The sequence below is a fragment of the Colobus angolensis genome, unplaced genomic scaffold (assembly GCF_000951035.1).
Source record: "Colobus angolensis palliatus isolate OR3802 unplaced genomic scaffold, Cang.pa_1.0 Scaffold7, whole genome shotgun sequence".
Lineage (NCBI taxonomy): Eukaryota > Metazoa > Chordata > Mammalia > Primates > Cercopithecidae > Colobus > Colobus angolensis.
Genome location: NW_012120709.1, coordinates 9,672,452 through 9,684,962, shown reverse-complemented (window position 1 = coordinate 9,684,962; position 12,511 = coordinate 9,672,452). Strand labels below are relative to the sequence as shown.

General features: G+C 37.0%; 1 protein-coding gene across 1 annotated transcript in view; it reads right to left on the bottom strand.

Moving 5' to 3' along the window:
- Nucleotides 1-12,511, bottom strand: part of DYNC2H1 (dynein, cytoplasmic 2, heavy chain 1) — a 377,952-nt gene that overhangs the window by 145,081 nt on the left and 220,360 nt on the right. Inside the window, exon 82 of the mRNA XM_011927022.1 lies at nucleotides 10,671-10,775. Within this exon, the coding sequence (XP_011782412.1) occupies nucleotides 10,671-10,775 (105 nt within the window). The remainder of the gene's footprint in view (nucleotides 1-10,670; nucleotides 10,776-12,511) is intronic.

Below are 12,511 nucleotides of genomic sequence, written 5' to 3'. Positions count from 1 at the left end.
GGGAGACTCCGTCTCAAAAAAAAAAAAAAAGAAATTTGCTTACCAGAACATTTTCCAATTTAAATGGACATTTCTTGGGTAGTTAATGTCTTCAATTACTGGAGTATATCAAAATCTTCAAATTTAAGACAAGTATTTATAGGCTATTTATATTGATAGTACATATTAGATACTGATACTAAACTTTGAATTTATTTTAAAAAGTAATAAAATGCCAACTAAAACTTTTTGGTAACTAAAAATGGTTTTTGTAATTGAAAAAAAAAACTTCATTACATGGAATTGTTAGAATGAAAACCAAATTTTACATTTGATATTTAAATTTACAAACTGATTTATCCAATTTACAATTTATAATTGATTTACAATAGATATTCCTTGTAGCCAAATTCTGTTCTACCCTACCTGTGCCAGAAATACCAAATTTACCCCACTATCCTTGCTTGCTTTTTTTCTTTACCAGTAGAATCCTCAATGTTTTACTAGCCACATAGCTACCTAGTGAAGAGACTAGAATAGATTACTGTGTTTGCCTCAGGAATTAACAGAGATGGAAAAATTTTAAATTAAGATTTTATTGTATCTCAATTTCATTCAAATCATTAAATTAGGATATTTTCAAAGGTAAAGTTGGCCCACATTTTTCTGACTTTTGTTCAAAAATAACAAATTTTACACCATTTCTTTCTATGCAACATGCTGCAAGTGTTCTTAGCCTAGAGAATGTGCCATCACTGAATCGTTATTAACAAATGCAAACATCTAAAGGAAAAATAAGAATTTAAAGGAAAAAGATAAAACAGTTAAATAAAACCATGATATTACTGAATAAAAGAAACCTCCTAGGGTTTAACTTATAGATGTTTTCAAAATCTAATTTCCACTAAAAGAGAAAAAGAAATTTCTACATTAGTGTTAATTTTCTATGGTCTTTAAATGATGGTGATGATAAAATTTTCTATTAACTTTCTTCTGTTTATTGGATTTTTGACAGATAAGATACATTAGAATTAAAATATATCCTTAGAAAGAACTTCTTGGTAAAATCCACCAAATACACATCCCATTAAAAAATAGTCGTGTGTACCCATATCCACAACCACGCATTCACTCCCTCCCATGAATAATATAGGATTTCCTGTTGGGAGGCCAGTATAGTAGAACTGAAAGGTTTTCAGAAGCCTCCTTTTTAAAAACACATAAGGAGGCTGAGGCGGGCAGATCACAAGATCAGGAGATTGAGACCATCCTGGCTAACAAGGTGAAACCCCGTCTCTACTAAAAATACAAAAAGTTAGCCTGGTGAAGTGGCAGGCACCTGTAGTCTCAGCTATTCGGAAGGCTGAGGCAGGAGAATGGTGTGAACTCGGCAGGCAGAGCTTGCAGTGAGCCAAGATCGCGCCACAGCACTCCAGCCTGGGCGACAGAGCGAGACTCCATCTCAAAAACAAAAAAACAAAAAAACCCCACATAAACCTTATAATAATTCTACACTTTTTACGCACACAATTTTATAACAATTTGACTTTGAATTCAAAAATATGGAAATACTTTTATAGTTGCTATGTATTAAATTATAAACAAAGTTATTTGGCTTGTAAACATTCAAATGTGTGTTAATATGTAATTATATTTATATTCTGCCTGGAAACATAGCTCTTCTGTTTGAAGAACTTCCTGTAACAATCTTATAGAGTAAGTTTGCTGGCAATAAATTCTGTTTTATTTAAGAAAGATTTTTTTTTTTTTGAGTTGGAGTCTTGCTCTGTTGCCCAGGCTGGAGTGTAGTGGCGTGATCTCGGCTCACTGCAACCTCTGCCTAATGGGTTCAAGCGATTCTCCTGCCACAGCCTCCCGAGTAGCTGTGATTACAGGCACACGCCACCACACCCAGCTAATTTTTTATATTTTTGGTAGAGATGGGGTTTCACCATGTTGGCCAGGATGGTCTCGAACTCCTGACATCAAGTGATCTGCCCACCTTGCCCTCCCAAAGTGCTGGGATTACAGGCGTGAGCCATCATGCTCAGCCAAGAAAGACTTTATTTCATTTTGAAAGATATTTTGCTGAGTTAGAATTTGTGGTTTCTAGTTTTTTCATTGAGCACTTTAAAGTTACCACGATTCCATTATCTTCTGACTTGAATGGCTTCTGAGGAAAAGGCTGCTCTAGTATTTGTTTCTTTGTACGTGGTGTGTGTTTCTCCCACAACACTTTCTCTATCTTGCTGCTAGCTTCAGTATTTCAGTCTTTTTCAGTTTTAGTATTTTATGCCTATGTGTGTTTGTTGTTTAAGAGAGGGTGAGGTGGTGGAAATTTATCCAGCATGGCGTCCTTTAAGCTTTGTGGATTTGTGAATACTAATTACCACAATGGTTAGATTGTTTGATTTTATCTCACAATTCATGGATGCTTTGTTCTATTTTTTTTTTTTCCATTTTTTTCTCCTTATGTTTCAGTTTGGGTAACTTCTATTGCTCTGTCTTCAATTTCACTGATTCTTTCCTTGGCTATATCAAGTCTATAAACTTGTTGAAGACAGTCTGCATCTCTGTTACTGTGTTTTTATTTCTAGCACTTTCATTTTACTCATTCTTATAGTTTCCATATCTCTGCTAAAATTAAACATCTAATCTTGCATATCATGCTTTTTCATCAAACTTTTTTATTTTTTTTTTGAGACGGAGTCTCGCTCTGTGACTCAGGCTGGAGTGCAGTGGCACGATCTCGGCTCACTGTAACCTCTGCCTCCCGGGTTCAAGCAATTCTCCTGCCTCACCTTCCCGAGTAGCTGTGACTACAGGCACATGCTACCATGCCCGGCTAATTTTTTGTATTTTTAGTAGAGGCGGGATTTCACCGTGTTAGCCAGGATGGTCTCAATCTCCTGACCTCGTGATCTGCCCGCCTTGGCCTCCCAAAGTGTTGGGATTACGGGCATGAGTCACTGCACCTGGCCTCATCAGAACTATTAACATAAAAATTGTAATTATTTTAAATTTTCTGTTAGGTAGTTCCAACATCTGTGTCTTATCTTTTTCTGGTTCTCTGGATTGTTCTGTCTCTTGGAGTGGTACCTTTTCTTGCATTTTCATATACTTTGTAATGTTTTCTTGGAAGCAGAAATTTTGTCTAGAGCAGTAAAGACTAAGGAACTTTTAAAGCATACAAATGCATGTAACTTTCTTTCTGATAGGCCTTTAGAGATTTGTGTTAAATGAGGAGTTGGGCTGGATTTGAGGGTGATTTTTGCAGTACAGGTTTCAAACTCCTCTGAAGATACCTTTTATATAAAATGGGGGTCTACAAATTCCTTTTATTTAGGGTAGGGGCAGTTTTATGGACCCCTCCCCACAAAATAGCTGTGTATCTCTCCCTCACGTTTCTGTCACAGACACAAAAAAACTCCTGAATACTCTCATCAGGTAAGAGACCATGGAGAAAAAGCCCGTAAGGGGGTAAGAACACCTACATCAGTTGCCCTCATACACTAGCAGCCTACACTTGGCCTTGACCAATTTATTAACTATTCTAGCTGAATTCTTAACAGTGCCTGGGTGCATATGCCCAGGTAAGCAAATGTTTGTGTTGTGTCACTTCTTTTTAGGCAACTGCAGCATCTCCTTAGATTTCATAGAGTTTTTGCCCTGCAGTTTCATCTCTGAGAGGTTCAAAGAAAGTTATAAATTTGCAGTTTGTCTGGCTTCTATTGTTGAAAGAATAGAAACAATACTCTTTCAAGCTTTCTACATCATTGAGGTTTACTTATTATTGACTACAACAGCCTTACTTCTTTCACTCCAAGTATGATCACCAGCAAGTAAAGACTACTAACATTCCAACGTATGAAATCCAGTGAAAGAAGTATCATTTTTGTCTCAGTGTCTGAGTCTGCTGGTGCCATATGCTGCTTAATTCGAGAGATAAAAGTACTGTGACTGGCCAGTTTTGGTACAAGAGGAGGAGGGACATGAAGGAGATGAAGACAATAGCATTGTCATAAAGGGACCTATTATTTACTAAGTGCTATTTTAACTGTTTTATTTATCTGGGGAGACAAAAGTTAATATACATAACACATAGAAGATATTGTGCTATCTGGGTAAAGATATATATTAATCATAATAGGTTAGAGCTTTAGTTATTTAAAAATTTATTGTTTAGTTTTCATTTTCTGAAACAAAAGTATGTTTTAACCAAACAAAAAGCTGTATAAACTACAATTACTTTTTTAATTTAAAAGAAGCAAAATTTCAAACATTGCTAAATCTGAAGTTATAAGAGAAGTATAATTTCTGCTTTAAAGATTTCTTCAGAAGAACTTAATTTAGCTTAATTTTAAAGTGTTTCTCATTTCCTCAAACTGTCTTGATTGCAGAAATTTGTACAAACATAATACAAATGATCTAATTCATGCAAAGTTTTTCTTCAGCAATGAAATGAAAAGTACATGTATTTATTCAGATATAAATTCACAAGATACATACTCAGTAGAACACATGTTTCTATTTTACCACTTACGCGGCAGTGGGACTTTTTCTACACATTTCTCTCCCCACTAAACTGAATTCCTTCAAAACAGGGACTATTTTTATTCACCTTTACATTCCAAAACCTATTCTAATATTATATTAGAGGCAAATAATGTTGGATAGCTGAGATAAATAAAAGTAAAAAATACCAGAGGATCAATACAAATACTTCAAGAGAGGATAAGCTTTGGACTGGGTATTGAATGAAGAATTTAAATAAGGAAAAGCAGTGGCAAGAGTAATTCTAGAAAAGATATAAAGAAATCTTGAAATGCCTATAGCCAAAAATGCTAATAGCAAAAATATTTAACGATTTTTTTGAATCAACTCAAATGATATTTATAGTTGCTTTAAATGGAAAGTACATCTTTAAAACAAAAGCAATATTCATTAATAGAAAGTACTAAGGATACTAAGGGTACAATCCATAAACAGGTACTGGCACACCACCCCCCAACAAAAGAAAAAGAAAAATACATGCTCTACCCTTGAATAACTCAGAATCCTATAAGAGAGTACAGAAAAAAATGCTTCAGTTTCTTCCAACATCAATAGTAACAATTTCTCCCTGAATCTTGTATTCACATTAGATTACCTACATTTTGCCTTTAACTTTTATTGGTAGAGACATAGATCTGGTCAGTGCCAAACTTCCTAAATTAATCACCTAAATTCATCGGCATCACTTTTTCACCCACTTTCCCTCCCAAACTATTGCAATTAGATTTCTATCCTCCAACATTCTACAGAGATGATTCTAGAAAAGATTTTGAAATACTGAATAATGCCCAATTCTTTATAACTTAGCCTTCCTCTTCCACTCCCTGAACAACCAGCATCACCCCCTTCCATCACCTGAAGACTGTCTTTTAAAGTTCTTCTGCTTGTCTTGTTTTCTGAATGCAGATCACTCTTGCTAAAATTCTTTCAAAGATTTTCCCATCTCCAAATATGTGTTAATTATAGATATTCCCCAGGAGTCTACCTTCAGGCATCTTTCTTTTCTGCTTCTTCCTCCTTAGCAATCAATCTCTAGTTCCCACAGCTTCCTCTCTCACAGATGTACTGCTTTTTTGTCAAATCTTTTTTATCATATCTACATCTGAAGCCTCCCTACGTTTATTTATGTTCCTACTAGACATTTCCAAATAGATATTTTATGGCAACTCAAATAAATGTTATTGCATGGGCAATTCAAATTAATATATCAAATTTATCTCTCCCCCTCCTCACCATCAAAAAAAAACCCAAAGTCTCTTGCTTTTGACTTTCACATTTTGGTTAATGTAACATCCCTAGAGTAATTATAACAGTGAAAAAGGTGAGGAAAAGACTATATTAGCTGATGTGGTTGAGAACGCTATGTGGTGTGTATACTGCAGCAGGTTACAAAAAGAAAAAAACTCCTAACTACTGACACACAGCATCTGTACATAAGTATCATCATCAATTTGCAGTAGATAGACACAACTTGTGGTCACTGCCTTGAATGTATGTACTCATTTTCGGCCTTCATATTTGTACAAAATTGGCTATGCAACTTTGGCATTAACCTGTCCTTAAAAGCCCAAATCATCAAATACCTGATGCAGTATCTGTTCTTATATCCCTGAACGTGTGCATGATAAATAATGTTTTCTAATCTACTTCTTGTCAAGTACATTGACAGGCTTGGTGTCGAATCAAACTTTGTAGTATCTGAATATTTACTTTCAAATAAGGGCATTTTAAACGTGGCTTGGAATGAAAAAAATCTCTAAATATATAAATTTTATTAGTTCAGTTGCATATACATCTTTATAATTTGAAACATAAAATGTTACAATAATTGAGACACTATGAAACCCTTTTAAGTAAAAAATGGTAATTAAAAAAATAAGTACTCAAGTAAATAAGTAGTGAAACAGACTAACAGTTAAATACAAATAAGAAAATATGTGTTACCAAAAAACCTTAGGAAGAATGTTATCTTCGTTTCATCCCAAAAGTATTCATAAAAATTGGAATACTAAGGCAAGACAAACTAGTAGAAATTAGATCATATTATGATAAATTTGGGATAATTTTTTGGTATATTTGAGTGAGAAAAAGTAAAATGAAGTTCGGGTTGAATCAGGACAGTCTGGGGAAATAACATTGGAGTCTATCTTCTCATGGTACTATTTCCTTAGAAACTACATAGTTAAGATAAGCGTGGAACGTTTTATCTGCCTATTTTGTCATGAAACCCCTGTTCCTTGGGACTCCACTTAGCCTGGGGAGCTGTGTGTTGGTATACAAGCACCGGACTTTTGTAGCTAACATGAAATAGAAGATTGGTGGGAAACTAAGGCTACAGCTTCTAAGTACCAAGATGACCCGTGCACCCTTGGCTCTTGTCAACGGCCCAGGAGCAAAATAAGTTCTGTATATAGGTAGCTGCTTGGCCTCCTTGTAAGATGAAGATGCTGAACATTCTACATTTCTTCTCCTGTATCTCTAAGTCTGTAAGGCTGTATCTGCTCTTTGTTACCCTATTACCTTCATTAGATAATTGATCCAAACCATGCTAAATCAGGTTCCCCAGAACCTGAATGATACTGAGACTAGCAGTTGTAGAAGCCATATTCTGTTAATAACAGAACTTTCAAGAGAAGGCTCTTGAATTTCTATTGATGAGGTTCCGAAAGCAAATACTTCATTGGAGTCTATGAAATAACCTTTTATTCTTTTAATAACCTTTAATTATATTAACCTTATTTGCTTAAGTATTGTAAAATTTTATCTGAGTATTCAAATATATGTATTATATACACACAAATGTATGTATTTGGGTAGAACTTGAGTTTAAACATTAAAATAGAGAGCGCTGGACAAGATGGCTGACTGGATGTAGCCAGGAAGAACCATTCCCACTGAGAGATATCAAATTATCAAGTAATCCAACAAAATTTGGGCAATCTTTGGAAAGAAAACACTACCGAGAGTAGACGGAGAAGTGACGCTGATGTCCAGGGTGAAGAGGGAGGAAGCCGGAACCCTATGTGCCTTAACATAATGCTCGGGGCTGTTCCCAGCCCCAAGCAACTCCTGAGGAAGTGATGAGCGAGGAGACTGAGGGACATCTCACCCTCACCTTGGACCTATGGGATCCTAGCTACAGGGGACTCCACATCCCCCAGAGATGTGGGAGGTGCTGGAGGATCTGCCTAGAGACTAGGCAGAAACAGTGCTTCGGCTGGTGTGGAGCTCAGGAGCTTTTGTGTGCAGGACAGCTGCACTGCAGTAGAGTAAGGCCATAAGTGCCCATTTCCCCAGGGGTCCCCATCACCCTCCGAGAGGCTCTAGCATCATCTGACTGCCCGGCCAAGAGACAGCACGGCTGGCTTCCCCCACAGGATTAGGGCACATCTGTTCTGCAGGCCCTCCCACTCCCGAGCCCCTCCATAGCCACCCCGCAGGATCGTGTGTATAATGCAGCCTCCACAGCCCTGCCTGAGTGTTCTGCACTATCTGAGTATTTTCCAAGTAACCTACGGGCACTTCAGATCCCCAAGCGCAGCCAGAGACTGACCCCAAGCCAAGGGCTGCTCCAGTGTCCCCGGAATGCGTATGCAGTTAGGAGTACTAAGCCCACATCTGCGGCCAGCACTGGAGCTGGGGAGAAGCGCCCACCCTCAGATCACTGAGAGGGGTGGGACGTGCAGGTTTGTGGGCCACCACAGAAGCGGTTCGTACCTCCCTCCACAGGGCTGGTCCAGAAAGCATATGGCCAGCCCATCTCCCGGCTGCAGCCTGTTAGAGGGAGCCCCACCATCCCGAACACGCAGCAAAAGAAACTTAGGCAAAGCACCAATGATCACAGGAGGCTCACTCAAAGCCAAGGAGGGGTCCCTGGTGAGATGGTTTTATTCCCCGCCCCCAAGAACATGCCTGGGAAATCAAAGAAATACAAAAAAACCACAGGGCTAAGAGCCTATCTACCAGCCACTACTCCTAAGCGCCGTCTATTGGACTGCAGCCCAAACTACAACACTAAACATTATTCTGCTAATAGATGCCGAAAATCAGGTGCAAGAATTCACCCACAAATAAAGACATTGTACAGAGCCTTGGCCCTTTGAAAGCATCCAAAACCAATCCCAGCTGGGTGCACCCAACTTGCATCAGAGTTAACGCAACACCAGCCCCACCAGATGAGAATCAGAAAAAACTCTGGCAATTCAAAAAGCCAGTGTCTCCTTACCTTCAAAGGAGCCCACTATACGCCCATCCCCCGCCCACCAGCAATGGTCCCTAATCAGACTGAAATGTCTGAAATGACAAAGAATGCATAATGTGGCAAAAAAGCTCAACAAAATTCAGAAGACAGTTGAAATCCAATCCAAAGAATCCAAAGTATCCAGTAAATCAATCCAAGAGCTGAAAAATGAAACAGGCATTTTAAGGAAGAACCAAACTGAACTTCTGGAATGGAAAAATTCACTACGAGAATTCCATAATACAAATCAGAAGTATTAACAGTAGTATACAGGTGAAAGATCTCCACGAAGAGAACTACAGAAACAGACACATAGACCGACAGAACAGAATAGAGAGCCCAGAAATAAAGCTACACACCTACAACAATCTGACGATCTTTGACAAGTCAACAAAACAAGCAATGGGGAAAGAACTTCCTATTCAATAAATGGTGCTGGGTTAACTACTTAGCCATGTGCAGAAGATGGAAACTGGACCCATCCTTTCACCACATACAAAAATCAACTCAAGATGGATTAAAGACTTAAATGTAAAAGCCAAAACTATAAAAACCCTGGGAGACAACCTGGGAAATACAATTCTGAACATTGGCCCTGGCAAAAATTTCATGACAAAGATGCCAACAGCAATTGCCACCCAAATAAAAATTGTCAAATGAGACCTAACTAAAGAGCTTCTGCACAGCAAAAGAGACTATCAACAGAGTAAATAGACAACCTACAGAATAGGAGAAAATGTTTGCAAACTATGTACTCAACAAAGATCCAATGTCCAGAATCTATAAGGAACTTAAAGAAATTAACAAAAAACAAGCCCATTAAAAAGTGGGCAAAGAAAACCATGAAGAGACACTTCTCCAAAGAAGACATATATGTGGCCAAAAAACATACGAAAAAATGTTTGCCATCGTGATCATTAGAGAAATGCAAATCAAAACCACAATGAGATATCACCTCATACCCATCAGATTGGCTATTATTAAAAAGTCAAAAAAATAACAGGTGCTGTCACAGTTGCAGAGAAAAGAGAATGCTTATACACCACTGGTGGGAATGCAAATTAGTTCAACCACTGTGGAAAATAGTTTGCCGATTTCTCAAAGAACTTAAAACAGAACTACCATTTGACCCAGCAATCCCATTATTGAGTATATACTCAAAGGAATATAAATGGTTCTACCATAAAGACATATGCACGTGAATGTTCACTGCAGCACTACTCACAATAGCAAAGATATGGAGTCAACCTAAATGGCCATCAACGGTAGACTGAATAAAGAAAATGGGATACACAGACAACATGGAATACTGTGCAACACAAGAAAAGAACAAGACCATGTCCTTTGCAGCAAGGAAGTGAAGGAGCTGGAGCAAGACCATGTCCTTCACAGCAAGGATGGATGGAGCTGGAGATCATTTTCATAAGCAAACTAATGCAGGAACAGATAACCAAATACCACATGTTCTCACTTGTAAGTGAGATCTCAACACTGAGTATACATGGATACAAAGAAGGGAACAACAGACACCAGGGTCTACTTGAGGGTGGAGAGTGAGAGAAGAGGGAGGACCGAAAAATTACCTATTGGGCACTATGCTTATTACCTACGTGATGAAATAATCTGTACACCAAATCCTTATGACACACAATCTATCCATGTAACAAATCTGCACATTTACCTCTGAATCTAAAATAAAAGTTTAAAAAGAAAAAAAAAATCAGAAAATTAAATATTTTTAAAAGTATATTTAAAGTAAAACTAGAATGTGTTGTGAAAATAAAATAAAATGTTTAAATAAAGCTTGTGGGGTCTAAGGTACTAAATCAAATTTAATTTTGTCTCCTTCAGGCTCACTAGCAACTTTTCTTGAAGGTAGATCTTCTTTTTAGGTTACCTGAGAACTGATCATGCGCTGAGATGAGCGAGCAATATTGGCAGGCAGACCAAAGAAACTAGGTTTGTCGTCCTCTGGAAGTTTCTCAATGACAGCACGATAGTCCTAAATATAAAAAAGTGAAAAACAGTTACTTTTTAAAAATAAAAATTGAACTTGCAATCACTGAAATAAGAAAGAATACTTTGAAATGTTAAAATATTATTTGTATTTTTATTTTCTAGATAAATCTCACTTTGCATATTAACTCAGTTATGTATGTGAAGTATTATCATTAATACTTCCTCACACTTCAATTATTTGATATTATATTTTCTTATCCTAACTCCCACATACAAAGGGACCCTGATTTATTTTACACATATTTGAGTGACTATGCCTATGATATGGAAGCTACTATGTTAGATGTTTTTAGGAAAGCTCTGTAATTCTTTTCCTGTAACTTACCAAGGACCAATCTGCAGAGTGCAGTTCTGCTCACGTTAAATTAAGACAAATATTCAAGCAATCTACTTTTGTTTCTTTTTAACTTAGAGAAAACTTGTAAACGTGTAGACACACACTAGTATGCAAGCACTGCTTTGTAAATTACTTTATAATACAGCAATTGCAGTTAGTCTTCCGTTTGCTGGTGAGGTGTGATAAAATGCATTGATAATCCTATCATTTCATCCTAAGAACTATCCTACACATTGAATAAGCTTGGCTTTTGAGCACTCATCTCAACAGTTACTCACTCATGACTTTAAATCAAAACTAAGTGCAGACAAAAAGACTTATTCAGTTTGGCCTAAACATGGAAACTGTTTTGTTTTCATGAAGAGAAGTTATTTTAAGGCAAGTACTGCACGTGTATCTAAACTGTGTTTGCTCAAGTAGGCATGGGGAGACTTGGCCTCTGACTTCCCCTCATCCTTTCTTATCCTTGGCAGCTGACCCTGAAGTATTTCCAAGGAGACAGTTGGACTCCAGGAAGTCCGGGACCTGTAAATATGTCACATTTTGGAAAGTCATGCTGTTCTTTGAAATTCTTCCAATCCTTTAGCTTAGCATTTGTAAACTTCCTCGAGGTATTCAATCACAATATATATGTATAAATGTATATGTACATGTACATGAGTGTCTGTTTGCATATATGGGTGCATATGTTATCCTGGGAAACATTCAGTGTCTTTTGTCTAACTCAGTTAGAAAGCTAAACAGTGATTCTCATAAGTCATCCTATAAATTTAAAAATATTTACTCTTTGTAGAGGTATACACTTTGCTCATTTCAAAATAGTTACGAAATCTTCTTGTCGAGACTGGCTAGAGTCTTCCATCTATCTAGAAGTATACAGTGATATGCTGACTAATAACTGGCAGTTACATATTCAAACTGATTTATCCTTATTTGTACATAAAATATATATATATATATATACCATGTGACAAAATTTATATAAACAGCACAAAAACAGGAAAACTAGGCCATTAGAGTAAGGATAATGTACCCTTTGTGGGAGAGGCAGTAACTAGAAGGGAACATAAGGAGAACTTCTGGGAAGCTAATAATATTCTGTTTCTTGACCCCAGAACTGGCTACACTCATGTGGTCTATGTATAAAAATTCATGGAATTGTGCATTTATAATGTATACATTTCTGTATGAATTGTATTTTTCAATGTAAGCTTCTAACAATAGAGTTGGAAGACCTGTTGGGGTACACTATCTGAAATAAATGTATGATAATTATGCGATATTCTGTATTTACTCATTCACTCTAAGGTTCTGCTAGAAGGTAAACTCCACAGATGCATTACTATATCCACAATGCCTAGAGCAGAACTATCACTAAGCAG